Source organism: Geotrypetes seraphini, chromosome 18 (assembly GCF_902459505.1).
Source record: "Geotrypetes seraphini chromosome 18, aGeoSer1.1, whole genome shotgun sequence".
In the NCBI taxonomy this organism is placed as follows: domain Eukaryota; kingdom Metazoa; phylum Chordata; class Amphibia; order Gymnophiona; family Dermophiidae; genus Geotrypetes; species Geotrypetes seraphini.
In genome coordinates, this window is record NC_047101.1 from 22,453,043 (window position 1) to 22,468,698 (window position 15,656).

A 15,656-nucleotide genomic window follows, 5' to 3' on the forward strand; every position below is an offset into this window, starting at 1 on the left:
GATTCATAAAGAAGCCTTTAGTTGAACTCCTTGCCTGCGAGGTAAGAATGCATCGCTTTTCTAATTTGGCCTGGTAACGATTGTGGTCCCACTTCCGTTTCTTAGATGGTGGCACCATCGTGTGGCCATTTTCCACTTCAGCTAAGCAGACCCAGAACAAATATTTCTAGCTTTTCCCATCCTGACACATGCACACTCATAGAAGAGGGCAGCACTGAGTGGATTTAAATCTGGACTTCTACACTACTTCGGTGATGATATGGGGCCTCTCCCTCTTTTCTTGCTTCCCAAAGGAAAAAGAAGGGATTATATACAGTATGTTTGGAATGTATTGGAGTAGAAAAAAGAACTGGCAGTTGCCCATCAAACATTTTACTAACACATCCCTTATTCTGCTAATCAGTGTAGATTTAGGCTGATATGTTTAGTTTTTGTTTTTCCAATTTACGTACTTTTTCAAATGTTCTCTAATTTATCACTGGCTGTTCATTCATTTTTTTTTTTTTTTTTTCTTTCTATGGAGCAGGTGGAGGGGGATGATGACCACATTTTTATGCCTCACAGTTGAGTTTCATATTAATAAAAGCGACCAATATCATTTTCTTAAGAATCATTAGCCATGACAGCTATTGAACATGCATGAACTTAGTAAGTCTGACAGAGTAAATACTCTTTACCCTATTTACATCACCAGAAGTCAGGTTTCAAAGGCACTTGCTCATAGAGGTCTTCTTGGTTGAGAACTTTCTTTTAGCTGTGCCACGACCAAGGCACTTTGAAGCTCTGCAGCCTGCTGGTGTCTGAAACAACTATGGCAGTCATTACAATCTAAACATTTGACTTCTTTGAATACTATGGAAAAATCAGTGCAAAATTCCACTGGTCTCCCATGGCCCCAAGATATAGTTTTGTAGGAATGTTAGCCTGGTAAGCGCTAGGAGCAAACTGAATGAAATACTAGTGCTAAAAAAAAATAACAACTGCTGACTGTTCTCTGGAAAGTTAAAAAAAAAAATCTGTTCTACAGAAATCAGCAAAAGCCAAACATTTCATGCTCTTCACAAAAAAGTGGCAAACTGAAATCTGTTCTCTTCTTTATGAGCTGATTCCATCGTATTGCCAAGAGCATTGTTAAAGCATGCTGGAAAGCACCGTGTGCCACATGGTAATCCTTTCCTTGCCTATCTCTCTTTGTGAGATTTAGTTGACGGAAGAATAGTTCCTGAATGCTCTGGTTTCTTGCTTCTGCTCTGTCTTTAATGCATGTTGGCAGGGTGTTGCAAAAAAGGCATAATATTCCTTGTATTCTGTTCCTACAATGTAAATGAACTGAAGTTGAAGTTCCATTCTTCCTTTCCCCTCACTCCATTCCAGCTGGAAGTCTACATATATAAACGTGTGTGTAGGTGTGTACACATACACCGCAAAAGCAAAACTTCTCTATAAAATAGAATTGTAATTGGTTTTTGGTCTGAGAATCTCTTGAAGACTTTTTGATGATGAGCACTAAGCGCTCAAATCATGTGAAGTGGATATTCTGGTTTGCATTTATCCCAGTCCTTCTGTTCATTTTCTGGCAGTAAACTTCCTGTTCAGCTGATGGCAATTAGGGTCTGGTGGTGGGGTGCAGCATGGCTGTAGTGGGGTATACCAGCCTCTTATCCAGCTTCTCCTCATCCATCTACTAGGAAGCATCAAGCACAATCAAGTTTATGGTCAATTCAATGGATCCTCTTGATATCAAATATTTGTTTTCATTGTGATGGTTTGGTTTTAGGAAGTGCATGGTGCTTCAGTTGACAGACTCCCCCTTTTAATCCTCAGACTACCATTCCAGCCTCGGGGACAGATGCTGTAGCCTCGCAACCCTGGGGACTTGGCTCCAGAATCTTCTGAATCAATGGATACATCAGAATCTGTTGGGGATCGTGTGGTGTAACGTCGGACTGGGGACCTTGCCATCCCTGTAGTTGGTGAGTGAAGTGGGCTCTTGAAGGTTGGAGAGTGGTTGCTCATAATCCGGGGGCTCCAAGGTGGCATACTGTTGCTGTTAGGCTGTACTTTGGTACCCACAGGTGGGGTGAAGGGCCTGAAGCCTTCTGCCACTGTGGTTCTTGGAGAGGAATTCTTCCGTCGGGCAGCATTAATGATGTTCCTGGCAATCAAAGCCTGCATTTGCTTGTTGGCCTTGAGGTCAGTTTCCGATCTGAGTGGTGAGAGCGATCTTTCACTCCAAGATGGAGACATAGGAGGAGGTGGAGGGGGGCTCAACACTCTGAAAGCCTCTGTATACCGTCCTTGGGAACCTTGTTCTTGATCTGGGCTTGCCCGCTCATTCAAGGAGCCTGACCATTGTACAGGGCTGGGAGTGCAGGTAGGAGAAGCTGGGAGAGATTCTCTTCTTTCCTGTACAGAAAATAGAATGGAAGTTAGATACTGATAAGATCTGTCAAATTGCAATTATGTACAGTTTGGAGAGTATGAATCTGATATAATTAAATCTATACATCTATCCCAAAGAAGTCAGAGACTGCAAGGTTTTAATATAACCTCCAGATGTATCATCCAGGATGCCTAGACTGGTTGCTCTTTCATTCACATTATCCCAGAATCGGTATCATCTGATGCTGCAACCCACAGGAACCACAAAAAAGGTAAAAATTGTATCCTATTACTATTAGTAGGATACAATTTTTACCTTTTTTGTGGTTCCTGTGGGTTGCAGCATTTCTATAGCACTGAAAGGCATACTCGGTGCTGTACATTTGACAAGTAATAGATGGTCCCTTCTCAGAAGAGCTTACAATGTAATTATCCTCAATTTACCTCTTTTCACTATGTCTACCTGCAGCTTGCCACCTCTTTCCCTCACCTCTCCAGTATCTCACTAACTCTATCCTCTTCCCCCCATCCAGCATGTGCCCTTTGTTCTTTATTCCCTCCTTCCATCCAGCGTCTGCCCTTCTCTCAACTTCCATTTATTATCGACTATCTTCTCTCTCTCCTCTCCACTTCCTTCCAGCATCTGCTCCTTCCAGCATCTGCTTCCCTCTCTCTTTCTCTCCTCCCCACTTCCATCCAGTGTCTGCTCCCTTCTCTCTCCCTTCACTCTATTTCCATCAGCATCTGACCCTTCTCTCTCCCCTCATCCATAACATCTGCCCCATCTCTCTCCATCCCAATTCCATCCATCCAGCCACCTTCTCTTTCTCTCCCTCCACCCCAATTCTATCTAGTGTCTTGCCCCCTTCTCCCTCTCTCTCTCTCTCTCTCTCTCTCTCCTTCCACATGTTATCAGCTAAATTCCGAGGATGACTGGGTTCACCCTACCCCACTGGCAGATGCAGATTTTGACCTTCAAGGACTGGAGGTTTATTTATATATCTCCTGATACGTAATTTGTTTGGATTTGTTTTTGCATTATATATATGTTTTATTCTTGTTCTACAGTAATCCACAAAGAACTTTGGATCTGGCAGAATATAAGTACAATAAATAAATAAACATTTAATGGTGTGGTACAAACTTGAAAATGCTCTGGACGCATTAGAAAGTAATCAGACCCTAGGAAACATTTTGCCATCCAGTGCAAACTGGCTTCATTAAAATCATTTGAGCATTGTAGGTCAGATTTTCAATAGGATAGTATAGGACTGAAAACAAACTGCATTTGGAAGTTTGTCCTTATTAGGTTACCATATAGCTCCAGAAAAAGGACAGATAGAGGCATCTGGGTTTTATTTCCATTGAAAGCAATGGAAGTAAAACCCGGATGTTTCAATCCAGCCTCCTTTTTCTGGAGCCATATGGTAATCCTATCCTTGAAAATCCCACCATTTAGAGAAAACTGTGACCAACGTATCCAGGTAGAATGTATCTGTAGAAAGAATGTACAGGGCACTGAAATTAAAGCTCCACAAATACTCTCCCCCGCCTGTGGCCCACCCCTACCCTTTTTTAGATGAAGATAGAAGCATCAAACACATTAAAGAGCTTAGATATTTTAGTAAGGGGGTACAGTTTTTAGTAGGACATTTTATCCTTCCCATCCTATTTTGTATGATTTTTTTAACTTCATTTTAATTGTTTCTTTTATCCTCACTGACCATAAGTGAGGGGGAAATGTTTTTATTACTTAAAAGCAGCCCTCACAAATTAATTACAGAAACTCCTGCCCTCCAGTGCATGCGATGGGTAGGGCAGAGGGTGGCCTGCCCTGGATGCAGAGAGCTCAGGGGGTGCTGGAGTGGTGCGGGTCTGCAGTCCACCTGCATGCAACCATTGGCTCCGCTGGCCCTTGCCCCTTCTGATATCAACTTCATGTTTCGGGTTGGAGGGACCAGCAAAGCCGATGGCCATGCTCAGGCATCCTGCAACCCTGTGACTGATCCATGCACCTTCCCACTTCGAGGAGGAGGGGGTGCTTTGCCCCAGGTTCCCGCCCTGCCAAGTATGCCACTGTTGCCCTCCACATCCTAGAGTTAATTATAAACCATTCTGTTGATGCCATGCTGCAGTGGGACAATACAACTTCCAATGATACTTTTTGGGGGGGACCTGTTTTGATTTCTCAGACTGCTTTCAATATATTGATCGTTGTGACAGTGACATTACCAACTTCCGATTAACCACAGACAGTCTTCCATTCCATAATGGTTACTGCGGATGGGCAGACTAAATGGGCCCTTTGGCCTTTATCTGCCATCATGTTTCTGTGTTTCAATGCAGAATCTGAATATCAAAAATCCGTATGTCGTCAGTGGTGACAGCATAGATAAGAGTTGCTCAACAATTTTTGTAAGAAATGCATGTTTTTCAGACAGATGGGATGTGGATTAGGGATTAAGCATTAAGCATTCATAGATGGAGAAATCAATGAGAAGAACTAAGGATTCTACTGTAAAAAAAAAAACCTATTAAATATCCCCAGCCAGCTAAATAGATCACTGTGGACCTGTTTGTATTTCAGGTTTACTGAATAAAATCAATCCTCTGGCTCTCTCTCATACAAAGGAAAGAAGGTACCAAGCCTTTGGGGTAAAACCAAAACAACGAAAGAAGAGGCACAGGAGATGTCTAAAACCAACTTTTGGTTACATATACTTTTATTAGCAGTTTTTCAAACATCCAAAAACAAGTCCTTGATATGCAAAATGAATATGTTCCTGTGCCTCTTCCTTCGTTGTTTTGGTTCTCTCCCATATAACACAACAGCTGCTATGGACGAGCAAGACCAGCCTTGAAATATAAGACCGTAAACTGGTTGTATGGAAGGACTCTAGACGTGGGAAGACTTTGCCTGTCACCTCACACTGGGTCTGATGGAGTTTCAGATTTGTCATATTGTTTTTTCAAAGGACCACATAGCCCAGAGAGAATAATGCAAGAGTCAAGGTGAAATCAATCTTCAAACCAGCTGGCCACATATGAAAGGTGAACAAAGCACGGCAGCAGACTCCAGGCCAAAGCACTGAAATAAAGCCAAAAAATGAGATCAAAGTCTCTGGAAAAGCCAGTGAAAAGAGGGTGGGTATCGGTGACAAAGGACATTCCGTTGATCATTTCAAAAAGAGAAGATATCAGCTTTTGCTGATGGCAGAGAGGTGTATATTAGAGGTCTGCACGGGAACGGGGATCGCGGGAATCCCACGGGTCCCATGGGGGTCCCGAGGAAATCCCCCCTAACCCATGGGACTCCCATGGGGACCCCCCTCTGGCCCACGGGACTCCCACAGGGATGGAAGGCTTTGGAAGCAGGGTTCATCCATATAATATAATGGACACGTCAGCCTTAGTAAAAGAGGGGGTTTATAAGTTAATTACTTGAACAGAAAACAAAAAAAGGGTTCCACCAAAGAGATTCCACAAGGAAAACAGCAAAAGAAACTGTGGAATTGATGATCCTGTCAGAAGTAATTGCTGCTTTTTATGGAAACAGGCGGGGATGGAGGTAATTCCTTGCGGGGATGGGTGGGGACGGAGAGGATCCTGATGGGGACGGGTGGGGACGGAGAGGATCCTGGCGGGGACGGGTGGGATTTCTGTCCCCGCGCAACTCTCTATTGTATATAACACTTAGAGTAGAGGGCCTCCAAACCAAGAATTGTCTGCATTATCTCGTGTCTTTATTTCTGCACACTTCATGAATCTGTAATTGACACCTCCGTGTAACTGAATACACGAGTTACCATTCTTCTATGTTAATGTAATTATTGCTTTACAGACCCCATAATGGTGAACCTGACTTGAACCTATACTCGATATCTACCTGCAACTATGTAACTTTTACTTATTGATGTGATGTCATTGCAACTCCCCAAATCACTATATGGGCCTCTTAGCTTGTAAATCGCCTTGAACTTGTACTGGATAAGTGCAATACAGAAATTCAGATTAGATTAGATTAGATTTTCGATAGCGCATCTAAGTCCAACTTTGGACGTACCTGAGAAGGACGTCCAAAATCTAAATGCCGGAAATGTCCATTTTTCAAAACCACAAGATGTCCAAATTTTGTTTTCCAGAAATTGCCTACTTAGATATCTTGGCCATCAGGACATCCAACCTTAGGATGCCAAATTTTGGAGGGCCATTTTTGACTGCAAAAACATCCAAGTTTACAACATTCAAATCCAGAACATTTGGATGTGGGAAGGGCTGGCATCATTAATGGACTGGCCACACAAACTGAGCAGCGGGGCACCTTAGAGGGCGCTGCTGTGAACCTCACATAAAGGGTGACAGAAGTACATCTCACCACAACCCCCTTATAATGGTGAGCCCTCCCCAAATCCCCCAAAACCTACTATACCCGCCTATCTACCACCCCAATAGACCTTATGGCACCTAAATGGCAGTAAAGTAGGATTTTGGTGGGGTTTGGTGGCTTCACACTTTGTACCATAAATGTAGTGATTAGAGAGGCTTATGGGCCTGGGCCCACCTCTCTATGGCTCACTAGCCCACCCACCAGGCTACTTAAGACACCTGTGTGATGCTCTACTAGGATTTCCCATATCAGGTGCTGATGTTCTAGAAACAGGTATATATTGTTTCATTCAGATTTTGGGGGGTGGAAAGGGGTCATTGATCACTGGGAGAGTGTGTGGGGTCATTACCTAATTCCTTCAATGGTCATCCGGTCAATCTTGGTATCTTTTTAGCCCTTAAGACACTTTTAAAACAGGTCTATCTCCGGATGTCTAAATTCCATCCAGGACGTCTTGGGAAAGTTTCAATTATCGATGCAAGAAGTCCAAGTATAAGCATGCCCAATGCCCACCCATAACACACCTCCAACATGCTCCCCCCCCCCTTGAATTTTGAATGCACAGCAGCTAGGAAGCCTTGCAATACATCTAGAAAGTTAGTTTTGAAAATCAGCACTTGGACGTTTTGGCGGCTGAGACGTCCAAGTGTCGTTTATGCTGTTTTTCGGACATCTGCATTTTTTTGAAAATGAGCCCCTTATTGCTAGTGTCAATGAAAAGGCATCACATATCTCACTAATGGCAATGAGGAGGGGGCACAGCTCTCACTGATAAGAATGAGAAAGTATAATAATTCTTGCTGATACAATGACTGATCTACAAGTGTGTTCATTCTGCTGCCCCTCAATATCTCTCCTTGCTTCTCTCTCCTTCTACACCTCCCAGAGATCTCCGTTCCTCAGATAAGCTGCTCTTAGCTGTACCCATCTCCTCCACTGCCAATTCCAGACTTTGTTCCTTTCATCTAGCTGCCCCCCTATGCCTGGAATAAATTACCCGAGTTTGTCTGCCAAGCCCTCTTGTTTACAAGCAGACTGAAAGCCCACCTTTTTGATATAGCCTTCAATCCATAACCCTAACTCTTGCCCACCAACCCAGCCAGCTGATTAACTGTTCCCTTTAACTGTATGCATGATATCTTGTTTGTCTGTCTTGTCTGTTTAGATTGTAAGCTCTTTTGAGCAGGGACTGTCTTCTTTTTTTTGTGACTCTGTACAGCGCTGTGTATGTCTGGAGGTACTATAGAAATAATTAATATTAGTAGTAGTAATACAATGACATGGTATAACTAGGGCTTCTATTTTTAGGTGTTTATACACCGTAAATGTAAGTATTTATTAGATATTGTTTGAGGGTACAAAAATTAGTGTTTATCAGTGTATTTGTGTCACAGGTAATATTGCTGGGTATCTTTTCCAGTGGAATAAAAAAGATGTATGTTTGTGTCCCATAGGAGTCGTTAGCATTGAAAAGTCACAAAAACTGAGTGGAGAATAAAAGATAAACCATGGAAGTAGTGAGAGGATGATGGAAAGTGGTGTTTGGTATTCTTCTAGAGTTTATTCAATAAACACCTCTTTTAACTGTTTTGTATCAGGAGTGTTTTATCATTGTTTTTGTAGGTTAAAACCTAAACTTAGAAGGCCTAGGTATAATTGTCCTCTCCATTCCTTTGGAGGGGTACAACTTCTCTAACTGATAGCAGTGATGGGGGTATTACTGTCTCCAATGAGAGGGTAACAGCAACGCTTGCTTAAACAAATAAGGCATAGTATAAATATATATGGAGGAGCATTTTTGAAAAAAAATGTCTAGAGGTCCAACTTGGACGTTTCCATTTTCAAATGGCAAACTGCTGGACGTCCAAATATAATTTTTTATTTGAAAATCGTCTTAAGACGTCTTGGCCACCGGTATATCTAGGCTGCCAAAGCGTCTAACTTTACGCCCCATTTTTGATTAGAAAAACATCCAGGTTGAAAACCTGGTCCTAATCCTGACCGTTTGGACATGGGTGGGGGTCAGCATAGTAATGGACTGGCCACACAGACATCTATTCTCCCCCCTTCTTCTCCTCCCTTCTACACATAAGTTTCATGTAAACCTTTCTCCTTCTCTACCTATTATTTAAGTTCCTGTAAACCGTGTCGAGCTCCATATTCGTGGAGATGATGCGGTATATAAACTTAAGGCTTAGATTAGATTAGGTTAGATTAGATTAGAACACACAAACTGAATACATGAATCTAGTATTACATAATAAAATATTACAAAAAAATGAAAAGATTAAAACATGCATTAAAAAGAATAAGAACCGAAACACCTCATTATAATATAAAAAACAGCATTCTTGTTTGTCAAATAAATGGGTTTTACATGTTTTTCTAAAGGTAAGGTAAGAATAGGATTGAACAATCATCGGACTTAACCAGGAGTTCATCTTCCCTGCCCAGTACGCCAAAGTCATAGAAACATAGAAGATGACGGCAGAAAAGGGCTACAGCCCATCAAGTCTGCCCACTCTGCTTACCCACCCCCTGTCTATGCCCTAATGACCCAATTTCCTTATCTTGATGCTTGTCTAAGCATTAAAAAGTCTTGTACCTAATTAGCACTTTTGTTCATTATTACTTGTCACTTGCAAGAAAAGTACATTTTCTCTCTATCAAACACTGGGCCATATATAAAATATGGCCCTAATGGAGAAATTCTGTAAAAGTTAGATGCACTTTCTAGAATCGTGCTTTAAGTGCTTTAAGTGGGCTTAGGTGTCAGTAGGCGACCTAATCTTAGCAGCCTAAGAGGGGGGGGGGGGGGGCTGCTGAAAAGTTGGTACAACCAAAATGCAAATACTTTGGGAAGTATAAATCCAATACTGAAGATACAATGTTACTTCCTAGAAAATTTTTTTTGTATTTCCATTGATTGCATTCACTTGCTCAGTGACGTCAGTGTACGTTGATCATCTGACCAACGTAAGTCCAGGTTGGGCTGTAACGGATCATTTAAAAGCTCGGCGTTCTCAGAAGTTCGCCGCCATTTAATAGATTAAGCTACACTAAGGAGCCAGGTTGAATGGTGTTCCGTAAGTTGCTAAATTAAATTTTGAATTTAACACGATATTGTTTTAAATTTAAACGTCTGTTTAGCCAGTTTTCATTGAAACTAATTGAATTTTTTGTGTTTTAGGCACTGTCTATTACTTCCCCTGACGAAGCCACATCGGGTGAAACGATGGCCCCGTTGGGAATAACACAGTGCTGATAACAGTTTCAGATAAGTGCTTTATGAATACATGCACTATCTTATTAAGCATATTTATTGTTTTAAGAATGTGATTTCAAAAAACTAAAACACAAGAAAATTCAGAAAAATATTTAAAATTTCAAAAAAAAGATTAAAAAAACATAGAATCACAATATCTATGTGCGGTAAGCACGAGCCAGTTGCCAATGAATGAGAACGTGACCGAAGATTGGCAATATATATATAAATATTTTTTGCTAGATGACTCGGTCTCTGAGGCATGGCTGTGCTTTCATGCAAAGTTTCTAGGAAGTAACATTGTATCTTCAGTATTGGATTTATACTTCCCAAAGTATTTGCATTTTGGTTGTACCAACTTTTCAGCAGCCCCTCATACACATGTAAATGTCATTTTTATAAATATTTGCATACAAAATGGTGCATAAATGTTGATTTGCACCTTAATGTGTGATAAAAAGGTGTGTATGTCTTTAGGGGAATTGGTTGTGAAGACACAAAGTTAAGTGGTGTCATCTGTATATTTCTTTATTTCTTGTGTATGGATGTGTTTGTGGCAGGGATATAGGGGGTATGAGGTTAGGGGATGCATGTGTGGGGGGAATGTGTGCGTATGTGTTCACATGGAAGATATGTGAGGAGGTGATTAGGAGAAGGGAGTAAGAAGAAGGTGGGGGTATGTTGGGAGCTCTGGTGTGTGTGGGGGTATGATAGAGGGAAAGGTGTGTGTGTTGGGGTGTGGTTTATGTGTAGTGAAGGTATGGGAAGGTATATGGAGGGAGAAGGTGTGCAGCTTGGGATGTGTAATAGGATATGGAGTATGTGCAGGGGTACGTGGGGGAGGTATGGAGGGTATGTGTGTGTATATGTATGTGTGGGGAGAGAGAAATGTGTGTGGAGAGAAGGGGAGCAAGGGAGTGTGAGGGTTTGTGTATGGGGAGCTGTGTGTGGGAGGACCAGTGTGTGACAGGGTGTGAGGGGTATGGTGGGGGTATGGGGCACTAAGTGTGAAAGGGGGATATGAGGGTATGGGATTGGGAGGATGTGGTAGGTGAGTGCGAAGTTTGAGGAAGAGGCAGCCCCGAGCCTGGGGCAAAAGGGGGGCAGCAGGAAAACGCCTGGTCCTTGTGGGTTTAGTTGGGAGCCCTGGGGGGAACAGGAAGGAAAATATAAGATGGAGCCCAGAGGAAGGGAATGTTCATCCAAACCTTAGCATGAGAGGAGTTATTCACCCTTTCCGATAGAGGGGGTGGCAGGGAGCAGAGGTCTAATTCCCCTGGGTTAGGAACCAGTATACCAAGCCTCCTCAGGGGAGGGAAGGAGAGCAGTCACCTCTAGGTCTCTACCCAACACCCAATGGGACATACCAGAAAAACCATAGAGAGGGAGAGGGAGGAGGAACAGATGGACTAGGCTGAGGAGGGACTAACTGACCAAGAAACCCTGGAGGCTATAGAATGCAACTTGTGTAGGAGCACCAGTACTACCAGACCCTAGCAACCCGATTGGAGGCCACAGTAATAGGGTTACCATTTTTGGGCCAACCAAAATCCGGACACATGGCCCCACCCTGTTCTGCATCCGGCCCTGCCCTGTTGTACTCCAGTCCCTCCCAGTTCAGCCTCCAGCCCGCCCACAAAAACCTCCTTTCTTCTTCCCTGACAAGCTCTGGCCGTGTCTGGAGGGCCTGGAGCATGCGCGGATGTGCATAATGTCTTCTGCACATGCTCCAGAAACGACCGGAGCTCGTCAGGGCTTTCCAAAACCCGGACAAACTGCCAGGTTTTGGAAAGTCCATTCAGGCACCTGGACAGTCCTCTAAAAAGAGAACATGTCCGGGTTGTCCCGGACGTCTGGTAACCCTACACAGTGAGTAGTGTGACACTGTGAGAGGTGATTTGCCTTCACACCTCAGCATAGCAGTGACCGGTGTGTGGGAATGTGTGTGTGGTATGTGCAAGGTGTGTGTGTGTAAGGTGTGTCTGTGTGTGTGTGAGGATGTCAGCTGCATGTGGAGGGAACAGATGTTGGAATGAGTGTGTATGAGTGGGGAGGCACCATTTCTCTTCCATCCTTCAGTCCTCCTTCTTTCCTCTGCTGCTGGGGCTTGAGGTCCCATCAGCATAAGTCTCTCCTCTTCACCGCTGTCAAATCCCCATTGTCATCCACTGCTCCCTCCACATGTTGAAGCGAGCACCACCAGGGGATTTGAATGGATGGACAGACAGACAGACCTCCTCAATAGGTGCTACTACTTGGGTGAAAGGTGGCCAAAAATCTACCCCTCCTCCCCCACAACATTCAGCCAGCCATGGTGAGTGTTCTACTGCCCACCACCGACATTACTCCTGGATATTCAATGCTGGGCCACTGAATAACCATTTTTTTTGAGCCGTTTAATACGTAACCAGTTAGGTCACTATTCAGCCCTTGACCGCAATAAGCCAAACCGTTTAGCAATAGGACTGCTATTTATGTGGCCCGAGTTAAACAGTTTACTTATGCAGTGAGAAGCTGAATATCAGCACTTAACCCAACTCCGCCCCTGGAATGCTGACAAGTTAGCCACTTGGGAATTTGCCGCCAACCAGTCATTTTTTAACAAAGATAACCAGTTACATAAGTGCCACTGAAAATTACATTACATTAGTAGTTATGGATCGCTAATATGCCCCAGAAGGAGTTCAATGTGATTTATAATTTAGAAGAGCCTGGCCATATCCAGGGATTATATTACTTCATTAGGGTTCATGACACAGATAATTTGGTTTGTGTTCGTGTATGTGTATGATTATGGAGTATGGTTTGGAGAGACTGGATAGTTGTAAACAAGCAATTTAACTGGTCGGCGGCCATTTTTGGCTGGTTAAATACTTTTGAATATCTTCATAAGTTATTTTCCAAGCCTGCTTAATGGTTTGCAGACACTTGCATTTCTAGCAGGGTGACACAAAAGCAATTTTCAAACAGTAAATAGTTTTAAGTTAAGAAAAAATCAAATATCCCATACTTGCTTGCTCATATTCATGAATTAGAAATGTATATATGCATATTTTTTCTGAAGCCACCCATTGTTTTTTCTGTGCCACCAACCCTTACAGCTTACTCCAAGAAATGAAGGTGATTTTGGAAGCTTTAGCTGCTTTTATCCCAACGTTCTATAAAAAGCACACCCAATTGGCATGTGCAATTTAATTAATGAGCCAATTAGCACTGATAATTGGGATCTTAACAAGCAATTATTGGTATTAATTGGATTTAATTAATATGTGCACATATAAATTTAGACACAGGCTCAGTGGATTAGTAAGAGGGAGCAGGAGGACAGATGCACCACGCCGGGTGCCGTTTTCACGAGGAGCGCCAGCACCAGCACCTCTCCTCTTCTCCACCCTCCCCCCCATACCTCTTTAAATGTTCACTAGCTCGAGCAGTATTTTCTATTTGCTGCTCGCACCGGTGTCAGCTCCCTTCTGATATCAAATCCTGATCAAGGAGGGGGGGGTGGAGGGAGAATGAGAAGGTGCATAGCGCAGCGATACCAGGCACCACCACCCCATGTGCAAACCTCCCTCGCTCCACCACTGCATAAGATCTGTACCTAAATTTTATATGAAAGTCCAAAATGGGGGTGCAAAAATGGGAGAGTCATGGGTGGATCGGGGGCGTTCCTCCAAGTTACGCATTTAGTTATAGAATAAGGTGGTATCCGTGCTTGTGTAGGTGCGAGGATTTGAGCATTTCGTTTGGTGTAAATGACTACGCCTAAAGTTAGGAACAGTGCCCGGCACTACGAGTAAATACTATTCTATAAATCACTCATAACTTTGAGGGTTCTTTATAGAATAGTTTTTTTCAGCACCAATTTTTTTAGATGCCATATATAGAATCTATGATTAAAGAGACTGACTCAAGTCAATTAAACCTCCTAAAAAGAAGGGCTCGTATACACTGTAACATAGCTCAGAGGCATGTAACTCTGAAGAGGGGGAGGTAACCCCCTCTTGGAATAAGAGTTGTATATCCAATCATAGCATAGTATTTGGTAAAAACGAGTCCAACTTTTGAAGGTGTAAATAAATTGAAAACTATATTCAACACTTAGATAGAATGACTCGCAGAATTTTCAAAAGTGCAAAATAATAGTGATTGCATTCAGGATATGCTAAAGATTGTACTTAGCTTATATGCAAAAAATACAACTTTCCAGGGTCCCGACGCGGCCCCGTTTCGGCGTCTGCTTCAGGAGACCCCGCCAGCCAAAGGTAGATAAGTTTTGTCAAAAATCACACTGAGTATAAGTGCTTTATCTGTGATCGGTCAAAAAACTGAAAAGTTCCATGCATGGTTGCATGGAACTTTTCAGTTTTTTGACCGATCACAGATAAAGTTTCAAGTTTCAAGTTTCAAGTTTTATTGTATTTTGATTAAACGCTTAATCCAAATTCTAAGCGTTTTACAAATTACTAAAATTACAAATATTGAGGGAAAAATACATTAAAAGACAGACAATACATTAACAAACAAGATACATGAGGAATAATATGGGGAAGAGTTACAATATATTTAAAGAGTAAGAAACAAATAAGGAAAGCACAAAAGGGGAAAAGGAAAGACTTAAAGCTTCAATGAAGCTTATGAATAAATAATATACTGTGATAAAAATTAGAAGATTAATTAGCAAAAACATCGTTAAAAAGAAAACATTTAAGTTTTCCTTTGAATTTTTCTATATTGGATTCTTCCCTTAAATAGATAGGGAGAGAATTCCAAAGTTATATATAAAGCACTTATACTCAGTGTGATTTTTGACAAAACTTATCTACCTTTGGCTGGCGGGGTCTCCTGAAGCAGACGCCGAAACGGGGCCGCGTCGGGACCCTGGAAAGTTGTATTTTTTGCATATAAGCTAAGTACAATCTTTAGCATATCCTGAATGCAATCACTATTATTTTGCACTTTTGAAAATTCTGCGAGTCATTCTATCTAAGTGTTGAATATAGTTTTCAATTTATTTACACCTTCAAAAGTTGGACTCGTTTTTACCAAATACTATGCTATGATTGGATATACAACTCTTATTCCAAGAGGGGGTTACCTCCCCCTCTTCAGAGTTACATGCCTCTGAGCTATGTTACAGTGTATACGAGCCCTTCTTTTTAGGAGGTTTAATTGACTTGAGTCAGTCTCTTTAATCACAGCTTAGCTATTTTTCTGACTCCTAATTGCTACATTGTCCCTGTTTATTGGAAATATATAGAATCTAGTCTTACGTGTGTTCAAGATGAATTTACATATGTCCTCGTGCAAACTCCACTAGATATTTTATCCAGATTTTATATATGGCACCCAAGTTTGGACAAGCTGACGAGATGTGCGTACAACTTAAATGCGTAACAAGCCATCAACCATACTGGTGGGGGCACTGGCATCTCTCCGCCCCCCATGCCATGCTCAATCATGCCCCCCCCCCCCCGCCTCTTTAAATCTTCACCAGCAAGAGCAATTTCTCCGATCTGCTGCTCGAGCCTGCCTTCCCTCTGAAATCACTTCCTGGTTGTGGGGCCAGGAAGTGACGTCAGAGGGAAAGCCAACGCCAGCGCGAGCAGCAGGCCGGACAAG

The 15,656-nt window shown here is 42.4% G+C and overlaps 1 protein-coding gene across 3 annotated transcripts in view; it reads right to left on the reverse strand.

The window, feature by feature from the left end:
* Positions 1-452: 452 nt before the first annotated feature.
* The window catches only part of SYNPO (synaptopodin), a 146,685-nt gene continuing 131,481 nt past the window's right edge, over positions 453-15,656 (reverse strand). For all 3 annotated transcript variants that reach the window (XM_033927723.1, XM_033927720.1, XM_033927722.1), the window contains one exon: positions 453-2,406. In XM_033927723.1, the coding sequence (XP_033783614.1) occupies positions 1,774-2,406 (633 nt within the window). In that variant the 3' untranslated portion in view covers positions 453-1,773. The remainder of the gene's footprint in view (positions 2,407-15,656) is intronic.